Below are 16843 nucleotides of genomic sequence, written 5' to 3' on the forward strand. Positions count from 1 at the left end.
AATGCTCCACTCCACTGGCTCAAGGACACACCTCTCTCCTGGTTCTCTTCCTACCACTCTGACTGCTCCTTCAATGTTTCTTTTGTCTCCTCCCCTTCCTCTCCTCTTCCTCATATCAAGGTCCCACAGAGTTCAGTCCTAGTCCCCCTTATTTTTACTCTATACGCTGCTCCTAGTGGACAAACCAACAGTAGATTCGGTTTCCAATACCATCTATACAGGTATGGTGATGACACCTAATTATATACCACTTCTCCTGACATCACTTATTACCAAATATCAGTGATTGTCTGTCCGCTGTCTCCAATATCATGTCCTCCCTCTATCTAAAGCTGAACCTGTCAAAAATTGAACTTCTCGTGTTTCCTCACTCTTCTAATTTTCCTGAACCCAAAATTGCCATTTATGTGTGTGGCTCTACCATTGCGCCCCAGCAGCACACCCGCTGTCTTGGGGTCATATTTGACTTCGATCTCTTCTTCACTCCCTACACCCGATCACTCGCTCGCTCATGTCATTTCCACCCCAAAAACATCTAAAAAATGGGACCTTTTCTTATCATTGATTTTGCAAAAACTCTTACTGTCAGTCTTATTCATTCTCGTCTGGACTATAACAACTCTCCACTAATTGGTCTCAGTCTTAGGCTATGTGCGCTTGTGTGCATATTGCATGCAGCTACGCTGCGTTCTGCACCGCAGCGTAACTGCATGCGTCCTGCGTCCCCAGCACAATCTATGAAGATTGTGCATGAGACGTGCGCATGTGGCGTATTAGAACGCAGCGCTTCGGCTGCTGCCCGAAGCGTGCGTTCTAAGAAGTGATATGTCACTTCTTTTGTGTGCTTTGCATGCTGTCTATAGGGAGAGGCTGCATGCAGAGCGCATGAATTCATGAATTCTGCAGGCACCAGGCGCTTCAGAACGGAGCTTTTCAGCTATGCTCTGAAGCGGACCTTTTGTGTGCGGTGCAGATGTGACGCCCTGGGCAAGCCAGGGGTCACAGGTCATAACACCACCACACCCTACACCCCAGTTAGGAACACCAAGGCTAACCTAAAATCCTTGTTGCATTCCTCCAGGGGCTGATGTCCACACCAGGGGGTGGGCCAGGCGGTTGGCTCCGCCCACCGAGGAGTACACAGCCCTGGAGGCGGGAGAACCAGGCAGATAGAGTTTGGAGGAGGAAGTAGAAGGAAGTGGTAAAGGAGGACAGTGAGAGTAGTGACAGAAAAAGTAACAGTTAAGCAAGCCTGAAGTTGTTCCGGGTGTGTGCCCCGGACTGAGACAGCAAGGTCAGCAGACGGCGGTGACTGTCTGCAGGGGAGACTGCTTGGAGGTTGCTGGAAGGACCGCGGACGGGTGGTGGCCCGGCGGTACCGGAGCGGTATACGAAGAGCAGTCAGCACCATTGGCAGGGGCCTTTCGGATCCCGGCAAGGCTAGGAGTTGCCGTGAATTTGCCAAATCCGTTAGTGAAGGGGACCTCTGGGTCTCCCAACAACCAGGTCCCGATTGAAGGCAACAGTCCAACCGTTGGAGAGAGACACCGCCACCGCCAGGGCACCAGTTTCTCAGGGCCAGCGCCTGCGGGCAAAGTAGGGCTCCTCCGGCCCACATCCAAGCCGGGGAGCGGGTTACCGGTGGGAACCCATCGCCACCATCATCATCTTAGGTGCAGGAAAAGGGACCGTCACCGTCAACTACTGGGGGAAAAGCAAGTGCAGCCGTCCGTGGGAACCGTCTTTCCAGCCGTGTGTTTTACCAAGAACTGTGTCATCGTCTCAGGCTGAGTGAGTACCACAGTGCCGCAAGGCACAGCGCTGCCCCCACGTCCCTGCACCCCACCAAGCCCTGCATCACGCACCTCATCACTGGGCCCCGGGACAACAACCCCCTACCCACGGAGGGGAGAACCAACAACTTTGCTGCTCCCTGTCATCAGTCCCCGGGATCCCCATACAGAGCAGCGGTGGTGTCAACAAATCACCACAACCGTGGGTGGCGTCACGGACAATAAACTATCCCAAATCCCAATCCCCTTTCACTCACGGGCGAGGAGCGCCGCTCGAGTCCCCGGGATCCGGCCCATCGCTTGAGCCACCGAGCAGCAGCAGCAGGCTGCAGCAGCTGCAGCGGCAGCCGGACCCGAGCAGTGGGAGAGCGCGGCGTCCCCTCCTCCGCCCGCGACAACTTGGCGTCACGAACAGGATCTTACCACTCTGCCGTTGGGTAGAGGTGCGCCTTGTGACCGCCGGAGGTGTCCGGCCAGAAAATTTCAGACGTCGCCATCTTTGGCGCGAAAAGTTCCCGCTCGAGCGTCTTCTCGAGTAGTGCAGGCGCGAAGGCCAAGACCCCGCCCCGATAGAGGAGGGGCCGGAAAGAGGCTAAGGGGGACGGAAACAAGATGTCTGCGCCCGACGGAGCCGCTGGAGGAGCGGTGGTCGCAGCCGCAGTGGCACCCGTAGATGGGAATGGGCCTGCCCAGGCCCCGGCCGTGCTGGCAGGAGGTGCCGCGGCCCCCGCTCTCGCTCAGGTGATGCCGTTCTCCTTGCCCTATGTGCCCGGAGCTACCTGGCTACCGCAGTATGACGGGAAACCTGATGCTTTACAGGTCTTCCGGAAAAAGCTTAATCCGTTGCTAGAACTGTACCCCCTGACTGATAAGCAACGTGCAGCGGTAGTGCTGGGCCAGTTAACCGGCGTGGCTGAGCAGGAGGTGGAGACCTGGGCCGAGGGGGACCGGCTCTCTGTAGCCACCATCTTTGAGAAGCTACAGACTGCCTTTGAGACCCGTACCGAAGCTGAGCTGAGGATGCAGTTTTACCAGTGCCGGCAACGGTCTGTGGATAGCATTCGGGACTACGCTTTACGTCTGCAAACCGCCCTCCGCACGCTCAAGCGGGTGAACGCTATCAGTGAGGCGGACAGCAACAAGATGTTAGTAGAGGAATTTGTGCAGGGGATGAGGTCCCCTGAGGATCGCAAACAACTCCGGCTGTGGGCCCTGGAACACCCTGATGTGGACTTTGCTGTGTTAAAGGAACGGGCCATTAAAGCACTGCAACCCCCGGCTTCAGAAACCTTGGAGCCCGCCCCGTGGCCCGTTGAGACGGACCCAGTCGTGGTAGCCCCTGCCCTACCAACCTCTCCAATCCCTACAGCCCCAAGCAGCACGATGGGAGAACTGGCAGCCCAGGTCCGTCGCATGGACGGAGACCTTGCCAAGATCCTTGCTGCACTCCAACCCTTGACCAGATCCCAGCCTCCAGCACAGATACAGCTTGCCGACAGCCCTGAGGATGTCCCCTGGATGCAGCGGAGAAGTGCTAACAATTTGCAAAACAGACCTCCAACCTGTTACAAGTGCCATAAGCCTGGGCATTACTTCCGACAGTGCCCGTTAAACGAGCAACCCCTGGGGCCGCGGGCCAGTCCTCAGGAGTAGAACCCCGTGGCCCCCCAGACTGGCGGGACCGGTATATCGGGGCCCGGCCCATCATCCCCGTGGCTGTGGACGGCATACCGGTGATGGCTCTCTTGGACACTGGATCACAGGTAACCACCATACCATACACATTGTACCAGCGGTATTGGGGGATAGACGAGTTGGCACCCCCAGATACTAGTATAACACTGATTGCTGCTAATGGACTCCCATTGACCCAAGTGGGGTATAAGCAGGTGGCTATGACAGTGGGGCAAGCTGAACTGCAACACCAGGGTATGATTGTGATCATGAATGAACCCAGTGATCATAACCCGAAGATAGTGCTAGGAACCAATGTGATGGAGCACTGTATGGGTGATGTGTTGGCCCTACTGCAACAGCTGGCCGTCACGGCGGCGGGGAGCCGACAGAGAGCTGTGCAGCTTGAGATCCGAGCCTTGATGTACCGCCAGCATGTAAACTCAACAGGAGGAGAGATTGGTGGAGTGAGAGTGATGGATATTGCTCCGTTGATTGTGCCCCCTAGGAGTGAGATGATGATTTGGTGTAGGGCAGCAGTAGGGCCTCAGGGGCGTGACTACCCTGCCATGATGGAGCCCTTACCCTCCGAGCACTGGCCCACTGTAATACTGTAATGGCCGCCCGAGGGGTGGTGGACGTAAAGAAGGGGAGAGTGCCCGTGAGGGTACTGAACTGTGGGGAGGAAGAAGTCAGGCTTCCCCGGTATGCCACCCTTGCCAAGCTGCTCACCCTAGATCCCCACACCATCCACGAGGCCACTCCCTCAGTTTCCCCACCTACTACCAGCACGCCCCCGCTCCAAGGGGAGGTGAACGAGTGGCACCAACAGCTACACGTGGGCACTGACGATACCCCCACACATCACAAAGCAGGAGTATACAGGGTGGTGCGGGAGTATGAGCAAGTTTTCAGCAAACATCCACTAGACTTTGGGCAGATCAAAGGGGTCCAACATCACATCCCCACCGGTGAGAACCCCCCTATCAAAGAGAGGTACAGGCCTATTCCCCCTGCACATTACCAGTGTGCCAAGGATATGTTGAGGAACATGAAGGACGCAGGGGTTATTCGGGATAGCTGTAGTCCCTGGGCCGCTCCGTTGGTACTGGTCAAGAAGAAGGATGGCACCATGCGGATGTGTGTGGACTACCGGAAAATTAATCAGATAACGCATAAAGATGCCTACCCACTGCCCCGTATTGAAGAGTCTTTGGCCGGACTGAGAACCGCAAACTACTTCTCTACCCTTGACCTCACCAGTGGGTACTGGCAAGTGGCAGTGGCCCCGGAGGACCGGGAGAAAACCGCCTTCACCACCCCAATGGGGCTCTGTGAATTCAATAGTATGCCGTTTGGGCTGTGCAATGCCCCTGGAACCTTCCAACGGCTGATGGAGTGCTGTCTGGGACATCTAAACTTCGAGACCGTCCTGTTATACCTGGATGATGTGATCGTGTACTCTCAGACGTATGAAGCCCCTCTGGAGCACCTAGCCGAGGTGTTCGCGTCCCTTGCCAAATACGGGATGAAGTTGAAGCCCTCTAAGTGCCACCTGCTGAAACCCAGAGTGCAGTACCTGGAGCATGTGGTGAGTGCGGAAGGTGTCGCCCCCGACCCTGAGAAGATCACTGCCATCCAGGACTGGCCAAGACCGACCACCGTGAGGGAAGTAAGGCAGTTTTTGGTTCTGGTGGGGTACTACCGGCACTTCATCAAGGGGTACACGAAGATGGCTGCTCCCATGCAAGACCTCCTCGTGGGACAGACCAAAGGTGGTAGACCCATCGGAGCCCCACTGGTGTGGGAGGACAGGCATGAGGAATCCTTCCGTCAGCTGAAAGCGACCTTGACTGGAGAAGAGGTCCTAGCGTACCCTGACTACGGCTGCCCATTCATCCTCTACACAGACGCCAGCAATGTGGGTTTGGGGGCAGCCCTGTCCCAGGTCCAGGAGGGAAAGGAGAAGGTGATTGCCTATGCTAGCCGAAAACTCCAGCCGACTGAAAGGAACCCTGAGAACTACAGCTCCTTCAAGCTCGAGCTCCTGGCACTGGTGTGGGCTATCACCGAGCGGTTCCGCCACTACTTGGCCGCAGCAAAATTCACCGCTTTCACGGATAACAATCCGTTGACTCACCTGGACACGGCCAAGCTGGGCGCGTTGGAGCAGCGGTGGGTGGCCAGACTAGCCAACTATGACTTCACAATCAAATACAGGGTCGGTCGTGTCAACATTAATGCTGATGCACTCTCTCGGATGCCCCACTTGTCAGAAGGAGGGTGCGAGGATGATGACCTCGAAGAGATCGAGTTGCCTGCATTTCACCGGCCACCAACTGAGAAGGTACATGTCCACCAACAACGGGTGAACCTGGATCCGCTGCCCAGTCAGGAGTGGCAGGAAGCTCAAAATCAGGCGCCCGCTGTCCGCCTAGTCAAGACCCTGGTGGAGCAAGGCGCTGCTGGGATGGACCCTGCTGCCCCAGCTGAAGCCCAACGCTTGTGGAAGGAATGGACCCGGCTGTGTCTACATCAGGGGAGGTTGTACCGTGAGCTGATCAACCCGAAGACCCATGAGAAGATCCGCCAGTTGGTTATTCCCCAAGCTGATGTACCCACTGTTCTGCAGGCGTACCATGATGGTGCCGGCCACTTCGGATGGAAGAAGCTGGAGATGCTGTTGAGGGAGCGGTTCTATTGGAGTGGGATGCGGGAGTCTGTGGAGGCCGGGTGTCGAGAGTGCGGTCCTTGTACGTTGAGGAGGAAGGATGAAGCCAGCCTATAGGCTCCCCTACGCCCGATCATTACACACCAACCACTGGAGCTGGTCGCCTTGGACCATGTAAAGCTCACCCCCAGCCGAAGTGGGTACACTTACGCTCTGACCATAGTAGATCATTACTCCCGGTTCATGGTGGTTGTCCCGGTCAAGGACCTAACCGGCCGTACCGCCGCTAGAGCGTTCCAAGCTTACTTCTGTCGACCCCATGGATACCCTGAGAAGGTGCTTACCGACCAAGGTCCAGCCTTTGAGGCGGAGGTGTTCCATGAGTTCTGTCAGCTGTACGGCTGCAAGAAGATCCGGACCACACCTTACCATGCCCAGACCAACGGTATGTGTGAGAAGATGAACCATCTGGTCCTTGGCCTCCTCAAAACGTTGCCGTTGGAGGAGCGGAACCTGTGGCCGGAGAAGCTGCCTGACTTGGTCGATATGTACAACAATATCCCGTCTAGCTCGACGAAGTGCACCCCAGCATATCTGATGAGGGCTCGGCCTGGCCGACTGCCGGTGGACCTGGAAATGGGACTGGAAGCCCCAGAGACACTCCCCTCAACGGCTGAATGGGACACCCGGCGGAGGGTGCAGTACCGACAGATTCAGGAGTATGTGGAGAAGAATCTAAGTCGGAGTCGAGAACAACAGGAGCGGCGCTTCAATCAGAAAGCGTCTGCGGGCCCTTTCCAGCCTGGAGATGTGGTGTTAAAGCGGAAGAGGAAGACTCACAAGCTGGATGATCAATGGGAACAAACCCCATACGTCATACAGCCCACAGGATGGGAGGATGGGAAGGCCTACCAGATCAGTCGTGACCAAGGGGGCACTTTGGCCACGGTTTCTCGAGACCATCTGAAAAGATGCCCACCAGCATTGAGGGCAACGCCTGAAGTACCGGTTCCTCCACCAGCAGAGAAGGCAAAAGAGGTGATCCACACTGTGATGGGTGACTTCCCAGCAGATTGGCCTACACAGAACGGCGCGGTGATTCTTCCAGTGATACTGTTCCCACAACCTGTGGATGAAGAAGTGATGGAGGCGGTCAACCGTGAGCCAGAACCAGTGCCAGTGCCCAGGGATGAACCTGTACCCAGCTCCCCTATGCCTCCGCCTGCCCCACACGATAGCAGGGAGGAGGAACTGATTGTTCCCTCTGCCCCACTGCCTAGTCCCACTGACACCGGACCCCGGAGGTCCACCCGTCCCAACCTAGGTAGACCCCCACTTAGGTACAGGGAAACCGTCCTTTAAAAGGGGGCGGAAGTCTGAGTGCGTTTGAAAGTTTTAAAAAGTTTTTGCAAAAATGAGAAAATGATTACCGTGAACGTAACCTGATTGTCTACCGTGATTGGGAACCGGCCGTTGCCGGCACTGTTGTCCCCATGGGGACCATCTAGCTGCATAGGAACTCCTATGGACAAGCCCGTGAACTTGCAGGGCAACCACAAACATTAAGTGGGTTGTAAATAAAATCTGTTGTTGCAGCTAACCGTTACCGCCTCCGGAGAGGCAGGTTGGAGGGAGGGCCCACAGTGGAGCAGGCTGGGGCCCAGCCACGACAGGAACCGGTGGCTACAGATCCCGCTCGGGTAACTTATGCAGGACTGGGGTCAAGGGGTGCTGCCTGGGTTTTAGGGGCAGCATCAGGGCCAGGTTACTTGGGTGGGAGAGAGCGGCAGCCGCAACCGTTTAAAATGTTTGCAACGTTTAAGTACCGAACCTCCCGATGTGGGATGATGTCATAAATGGTATTGTTTTCCTTTTATATCTTTCCAGAAAATAAAACCAGTGTTGGACAGGCAGCCCGCGGACGCTCTGCATTTTGCTAAGGGGGAATGTGACGCCCTGGGCAAGCCAGGGGTCACAGGTCATAACACCACCACACCCTACACCCCAGTTAGGAACACCAAGGCTAACCTAAAATCCTTGTTGCCTTCCTCCAGGGGCTGATGTCCACACCAGGGGGTGGGCCAGGCGGTTGGCTCCGCCCACCGAGGAGTACACAGCCCTGGAGGCGGGAGAACCAGGCAGATAGAGTTTGGAGGAGGAAGTAGAAGGAAGTGGTAAAGGAGGACAGTGAGAGTAGTGACAGAAAAAGTAACAGTTAAGCAAGCCTGAAGTTGGTCCGGGTGTGTGCCCCGGACTGAGACAGCAAGGTCAGCAGACGGCGGTGACTGTCTGCAGGAGAGACTGCTTGGAGGTTGCTGGAAGGACCGCGGACGGGTGGTGGCCCGGCGGTACCGGAGCGGTATACGAAGAGCAGTCAGCACCATTGGCAGGGGCCTTTTGGATCCCGGCAAGGCTAGGAGTCGCCGTGAATTTGCCAAATCCGTTAGTGAAGGGGACCTCTGGGTCTCCCAACAACCAAGTCTCGATTGAAGGCAACAGTCCAACCGTTGGAGAGAGACACCGCCACCGCCAGGGCACCAGTTTCTCAGGGCCAGCGCCTGCGGGCAAAGTAGGGCTCCTCCGGCCCACATCCAAGCCGGGGAGCGGGTTACCGGTGGGAACCCATCGCCACCATCATCATCTTAGGTGCAGGAAAAGGGACCGTCACCGTCAACTACTGGGGAAAAGCAAGTGCAGCCGTCCGTGGGAACCGTCTTTCCAGTCGTGTGTTTTACCGAGAACTGTGTCATCGTCTCAGGCTGAGTGAGTACCACAGTGCCGCAAGGCACAGCGCTGCCCCCACGTCCCTGCACCCCACCAAGCCCTGCATCACGCACCTCATCACTGGGCCCCGGGACAACAACCCCCTACCCACGGAGGGGAGAACCAACAACTTTGCTGCTCCCTGTCATCAGTCCCCGGGATCCCCATACAGAGCAGCGGTGGTGTCAACAAATCACCACAACCGTGGGTGGCGTCACGGACAATAAACTATCCCAAATCCCAATCCCCTTTCACTCACGGGCGAGAAGCGCCGCTCGAGTCCCCGGGATCCGGCCCATCACTCAAGCCACCGAGCAGCAGAAGCAGGCCGCAGCAGCCGCAGCGGCAGCCGGACCCGAGCAGTGGGAGAGCGCGGCGTCCCCTCCTCCGCCCGCGACACAGAGTGCACACGTGCGCACATAGCCTTACTACATCCTCTATTCTCCAATACAACCTGAATGCAGCAGCCAGGAACATATTACTCTCTAACTGCTACACCAATGCCTCCACCTTGTGCCAGTCATTGCAAAACAGGTTCATCTACTACAGAGTACAATATAAACTTATCACTCTCTACCACAAAGCTCTCTATAGTTCTGCACTGCCCCACATCTCTTCCCTCATGTCTGTCTATCACCCTACCAATTCCTTTTGGTCTGCTAATGACCTCAGACTAACATCCTCAATAATCCGAATATCCCACTCTTGTCTCCAAGACGTCTTGCAAGCTATGCTAATTCTCTGGAATGCACTACTCAGTACAATTCTATTATTTACTAATACCCTCAGTTTCAGGCATGCCCTAAAAACGCATTTCTTTAGACTGGCCTATTGCCTCACCTGACTTATCTAACTTTTGCCCTTACAATATTTTCTTCAAAATTTAGTCCTTTTTATCATCTGTTTACACATCCTCCATTTACTTAATTTACCATTTACCTTTTGTGCCTCCCTATTTCCTCATAGATTACAAGCAGGACCCTCACTCCTCTTGGTATAATGTAATGTCTGATATTGTCTGTACCTGTCCCCCTGAATTGTAAAGTGCTGTGGAATATGTGGGTGCTATAGAAATAAACATTCTTATTATTATGGAGATGGATAGAGTTTGTGGTGGGGTAGAAACACAGATATTGGTAAGATTGAATACCTGTTCTTAAGGCTGCTCACTTGCCTGGACTGTTGTAGTTACACACTATTAATAAGCCCCTTGCACTACCACTTTTCATCGACTCTAGACATTGTATGGGATTGATTAAGTTGGGAATTATCCATCAACTGAGATGAACAATATGGAGTTCAGGAATTCTCTAAACAAGCTTCTTCCAATGTTTAAAGGAAGAATTTTCGCAAGAAAATGAAACTTTTCTCAGTCCCCAATACGTTCCTGCTCTTGTGCACAGCATTTGACTTGGTGAAGGAGCAGTTTGTGATCCAGAGCTGCTAATTCCTCCTACAATTAGAAACTTGCAGCTATAATTACTATATACATGAAACCTTATCATTGTATATTATAGTTTTCGAGTAAGCTGACAAGGCATGGCAACAGTTGGTGGTGGTGGTGGTTTAGACATGTTCCTGTGGAGGAGTCAATAGTTAAGGATTGTGTATGTAGCCCTTGTTACAAGGAGTTCTACATTTGTTCCAGAAAACAAGTGGGTTGTTCTATTTTTACAGTAATGTCCCATATTTTGGAGACACTGAATTTTCTAATTTATGCAATGTTTTTCTTCTTTTGGCCTATGACATCAGAATTAAATACACATCATTCGGGCTTGTGTAGATAAGTGTATAGGTATGTGTGCTGTTCACGTTACGATCAGATTGCTCACAGACTGCAGCCTGACCAAAGCTATTCCAATGACAGGCTTTTTTCTCATGGACCCCATGTAAATTAAAAATAAAAATCACAGCATGCAGTATTCTCTTCTGTATTTTGGATGAGACTCTCCTATTCAAGTATATGAGTGCATGAGAACAATCAGCAGATGCAGATCATCCATATATCATGCAGTTTTTAGGGATACATTGCGATAAGAGCTGGTTTTGGTTTTGTAAGTCTTATTTACTGCTGATGTATAAAAACAGATTTCAGATGGATGTAAAAAATGGACATATAGATGGCACTAGGCTGGATGCAAATTATCTGATTTTCTGGCTGAAAATAAGACATTAATGCATATGTTTAAAATAAGATTAAAAGATTACCAGTTAACATAAGCCACCATATCCCCTCAAATTTTAAATTACTAGACACAAAACAATTATCATTAGGACAGGGTCCAACCAAGGAACGTTGATTTCTTCACAGCAACACCACAACATTTGAAACGAAGATGTGTTGCTTGTGACAATACCATATTCGAATCTTTCTTATACTCTTTTCTTAAAAAGAACCTGTTACCAGATTTGACCCTATAACCTGCGGCCACCACCAGTGAGCTCTTATATACAACATTCTAGAATACTGTATATAAGAGCCCAGGTCGCTCTGTATAACGTAACAATCACTTTATAATTCTCACCTAAGGGGCGGTGCAGACTGGTCGGATGAGGTCCTGCGCATGCGCACTTTGATCTGCCCTGAGCAGGGCAGCTTAAAGTATTGTAGTGCGTATGAGACGTATCCATTTTTATTGGACCCAATGGAATTAACATAATAAACTGTATTTGGTCTTGTATCTTTTTTCTGATTATTGATGTATAAAAACAAATGTCATACAGATGTGATAGGGATGACAATACAGATCAGAGTATCCCACCAATCCCGAGAACTGGGGTCTGCGTGAATGAAAAGTAGTGCGCTTGTGTAGTCACTCAGGATCAGTAGGGGTCTCCGCAATCAGACCCCAAGTGATCATATATTTATAACCTATAAGTGGACAGATTATAACTGTATTTAGTGGGAAAGTCTCTGTATTAGAATTCTCCTTCTTATAACTTTGTGGTAGTCTTTTTATGTTTGCTCTGCATTTCAGGATGTAGTTAACAGGTACGCGGCTGCCATCTTTTTATGAACATGATATACTGACTAAGCATTACATGTTTTTTTTCCTCTTTGTTGCGTATCTTACATTATACACATCCTAAATATGTTATGATTTCTGATGATATGTTTTCTGTTTTCTAGGGTCCTCCAGGTTCTCAGCCATCACCTCATGCACAACCACCTCCGCACAACCCCAATAACCCAATGATGGGTCCACATAGTCAGGTAATGTCAGTCTGTCTTGATGAAGAATGCATGAAACGTTTCATCCCAAGGTTTTTATCTTATGGAAGTGAGGGCTATTTATAAGAACTTAGGCAATTATGGGTGGGCATGTCCAAAGAATGACGTTCTCAACAGCAATAACTGAAACATAATGACTTTATCTAGCTATGGTCACAAAGCAATCAATCCGATCCCTCCATCTTCATGATAGCTATGAGCATATTTTTAATTACACATCTTTCCCAACTGAGTTCATCTCAATTACTTTAATACTGAAAGGGACAAAGTTGCAAGTTTTATTTTTGCCTGGTGGAAGCACATTATTTCCAGTAAGCTTGGCAAGGCAGCATTAAGCAATTGAAATTCTGAAAGGCAACCGTCATTATCTTAAACCGGACGTATAGTAATATATTATTTTCTTTTATTTTTTTTATAGCTACATGGTTTTGGTGAAAATAATTTTACTCTTTGGTGCATATTTATCAACTGTGTAATTTATTTAAGTAATTCATGTTGTTTGATAAATTTGCTAAATCTTTATTCTGTATAATCTGTTTACTCTACTCAATAGGCCATTTGCACACTTTGAGTTTTTGGTCAGTTTTTTACATCAGTACTTGTAAGCAGGGCCGGCTCCAGGTTTTTGTGGGCCCTGGGCGGAAGAGTCCCGGTGGGCCCCATCCACACGCAGACACACACATACGTACACATACATATAGATATTTAAAGACAAACTCACAAAAATACGTATAGAACTGACATATCTATACAGTCATATACACTGACGTACATAGATACACATCATACATGCATACAGACACACACAACACAACTCTGCTAGATACATACATACAGACACACCCAGCTCTGCTGGATACATACACACATAGCTCTGCTGCATACATACACACATAGCTCTGCTGCATACATACACACATAGCTCTGCTACATACATACACACATAGCTCTGCTACATACATACACACATATCTCTGCTACATACATACACACATAGCTCTGCTACATACATACACAGCTCTGCTGCATACATACACATATAGCTCTGCTGCATACATACACACATAGCTCTGCTACATACACGCATAGCTCTGCTACATACACGCATAGCTCTGCTACATACATACACACAGAGCTCTGCTATATACATAGCTCTGCTACATACATACATACACACATAGCTCTGCTACATACATACATGAATCTGCTACATACATACACATAGCTCTGCTACATACATACACACATAGCTCTGCTGCATACATACACACATAACTCTGCTGCATACATACACACATAGCTCTGCTACATACATACACACATAGCTCTGCTGCATACATACACCCATAGCTCTGCTACATACATAGCTCTGCTACATACATACATACACACATAGCTCTGCTACATACATACATGAATCTGCTGCATACATACACATAGCTCTGCTACATACATACACACACAGCTCTGCTACATACAGACACACATAGCTCTGCTGCATACATACACACATAGCTCTGCTACATACATACACACATAGCTCTGCTGCATACATACACCCATAGCTCTGCTACATACATAGCTCTGCTACATACATACATACACACATAGCTCTGCTACATACATACATGAATCTGCTGCATACATACACATAGCTCTGCTACATACATACACACATAGCTCTGCTACATACAGACACACATAGCTCTGCTGCATACATACACACATAGCTCTGCTACATACATGCATAGCTCTGCTACATACATACATAGCTCTGCTACATACATACACACATAGCTCTGCTACATACATACATACATAGCTCTGCTACATACATACACACATAGCTCTGCTACATACATACATGAATCTGCTACATACATACACATAGCTCTGCTACATACAGACACACATAGCTCTGCTGCATACATACACACATAGCTCTGCTACATACACGCATAGCTCTGCTACATACATGCATAGCTCTGCTACATACATACACACATAGCTCTGCTGCATACATACGCACATAGCTCTGCTACATACATAGCTCTGCTACATACATACACACATAGCTCTGCTACATACATACATGAATCTGCTACATACATACACATAGCTCTGCTACATACATACACACACAGCTCTGCTACATACAGACACACATAGCTCTGCTGCATACATACAGACATACATGTGGCTCTGAGGGGCCCACACATGCGGCTCTGGGGGGCCCACACACAGCTCCAGGGGCCAGCACATACAGCACCGGGGGGGGCAGGGCATACACCTAAGGGGGGAGAAGCCCATACAGCTCACCAGGGCCCAGAAATCGGGGGGCGGGGAGGGCTCATACCGCTCAGGTCACGGTGGAGAGGGGGCCCACACAGCGCCGGAGAGAAGAGCTGTGCTGGGGGTCGCTGGCTGGCACTGCAACTCCTTCATCTGTGGGACTGAGCAGGCCGGTCGGTAGCTCCGCCCACAGATGAAATTCAAACCAGGAAGTCTGCGCGCCTTAAAGGGACGGTGCTGCAGATTCCTGCAGAGGACTGCAGTCCCCGGAACTCGGCCCAGGGGCAGCAGAACTAAGGTGAGGGGGCCCCGGCCAAGGGGCACCAGAACTGACGAGGCCGAGTGGGCCCCCCCGGCTCTCCAGGGCCCCGGCATTTGCCCAGGTATGCCGCGTGCTGACGCCGGCCCTGCTTGTAAGTGAAATCAGAAGTGGGTGAATTATGCTGAATTGTTGCCCGTGTTTCTATTATACTTCTCCTCTGACTGTTCCACTCCTGGTTTTGGCTTATAAATACTAAGGTAAAAAAACTCACCAAATACGCAACGTGTGTGCGGGGCTTTAGTTGGCTTTCTTTGTGTCAGAAATGTGAGCATGTTAAACCACGCCCATTTTCAACAAGGACACACCTCTAATCGGACAGAGAGCAGAAAGTGTCTTGTGCCTCTTTTCAAATACGTTTAAAAAAGCACACATGTAGCACGTTCCATTTTGACCATCGTGTAGGTATCCATGTGTACGTATGTGTCATCCCTGTGCTATCCGTGTGTACGTGTACCGACTGTGTGACATCCATGTGGGTATCTGTGGGAACATATGTATCATCCATGTGCCATCCGTGTGTACATATGTGCCGTCAATGTGACATCCATGTAACACGTATCAGAAAACAATGCATGACACTGAAACAAATTGTTTTTTTATGTGTTAATGATCTGCAGAGAGAGATACATTCTAAAGCTATTAAGCAAATAAATAATTAATTGAAAAAAAAACAACAACGTGAGGTCCCCCTCATTTTTGATAATCAGCAAAGGTAAAGCAGACAGCTGCGGGCTAATATTATCAGGCTGGAAGGTTTATTGTTATTGGGCCCTTCCCATCCTAAAAATACCAGCCTGCAGCTACTCCAGAAGTGGCACATCACATTAGATGCACCAATTCTGGCTCATTGCCTTGGATCTTCACAATTGCCCTGGTGCGGTGGCAATTGGAGTAATGGTTTATGAGGTTGATGTCAGCTGCCATCAAGCCCATGTGTTAGCAGTGGAGAAGTATTTATCAGACAACCCCATTACTAATCCAGTAAGAAAAAAGAAAAAAAAAACACACAAAATTATTGATTTCAATAAACACTCCCTGAAACTTTCCCTCGTTTTCCATTTTATTAAAAAACAAACAAACCCATGCAGCTCTGCCATAGTCTACCGACTTCACCGTAGTCCATCGAGTCTGCCTTACGGTAGTCCAGAAAAGGAGATCTGAAAAAAAGACACAAACGTACAAACACATAGAAATGAAACAAAACACTTGCCCTTGTTCACCACTTTATTCAAAAGAAAAAAAAATCCCAGCTGTTCTTCTGACGTAGTCAAAGGAATCCGAAAAAGTCTATGAAGCATTATTCCGACACTTCATAGACTTTGTTTACAGGCAATTTCAGGTCATGTTGTGCTGCATGAGACCCGGCGCCTCTGATCTACGTTACTCCTCATCAGTGTCGCTGAGTCTCGAACAGGATAGCATGACCCGGTGACCTGATGACCTAATGACCCTGAACAGCAGTAACCTTACAGATGTTGCCACTCTTCTGAGGTGCCAGGTCTCACACAGCTAAGCGTGACTCAGAATTTCCTGTAAGCAAAGTCTATGGAGTGTCAGAACGATGCTCCATAGATTTTATTTGTCACAATCCCTGGGCTATGTTAGAAAGCTGTGATTACTTTTTTTTTCTTTAGAATACAGTTGTGAAAAACAGAAAGTGTCTTTTTTTATTTCTCTGTGTTTGTATGTTTGAGGGTTTTTTTTCAGACATCTTTTGGAACCACGGTGGATTACGGCAGAGCCGCATGGGTTTCCTTTTTTAATAATTTGGTAAACGAGGTAATGTTTCGGGACATGCTTATTGAAATAAATTATTTTTTATGTTGAATCGAAGTGCCAGAATTGGCTAAGCTAATGTGATGCGCCACTTTTATGGAGGCTGCAGGCTGGTATTTTTAGGCTGGGAGGAGCCCAGTAACCAAGCCTGATAATATTAGCCTGCAGCTGTCTGCTTTACCTTTGCTGATTAGCAGCAAAGGGGGACACCCTACATCGTTTTCTTCAATTAATTTATCTAGCTATCTATCTACAGTATCTATGTATCATCTTTGCATAATTTTAACACATACAAATCTTTAATTTCTTGAATGCACTTA

The 16843-nt window shown here is 49.8% G+C and overlaps 1 protein-coding gene across 1 annotated transcript in view; it reads left to right on the forward strand.

Annotated features, from left to right (window-relative positions):
- SSBP4 (single stranded DNA binding protein 4) overlaps nt 1-16843 on the forward strand; it is a 634733-nt gene that overhangs the window by 550076 nt on the left and 67814 nt on the right. Inside the window, exon 6 of the mRNA XM_075352595.1 lies at nt 12032-12115. Within this exon, the coding sequence (XP_075208710.1) occupies nt 12032-12115 (84 nt within the window). The remainder of the gene's footprint in view (nt 1-12031; nt 12116-16843) is intronic.

Source organism: Anomaloglossus baeobatrachus, chromosome 1 (genome assembly GCF_048569485.1).
Source record: "Anomaloglossus baeobatrachus isolate aAnoBae1 chromosome 1, aAnoBae1.hap1, whole genome shotgun sequence".
NCBI lineage: Eukaryota > Metazoa > Chordata > Amphibia > Anura > Aromobatidae > Anomaloglossus > Anomaloglossus baeobatrachus.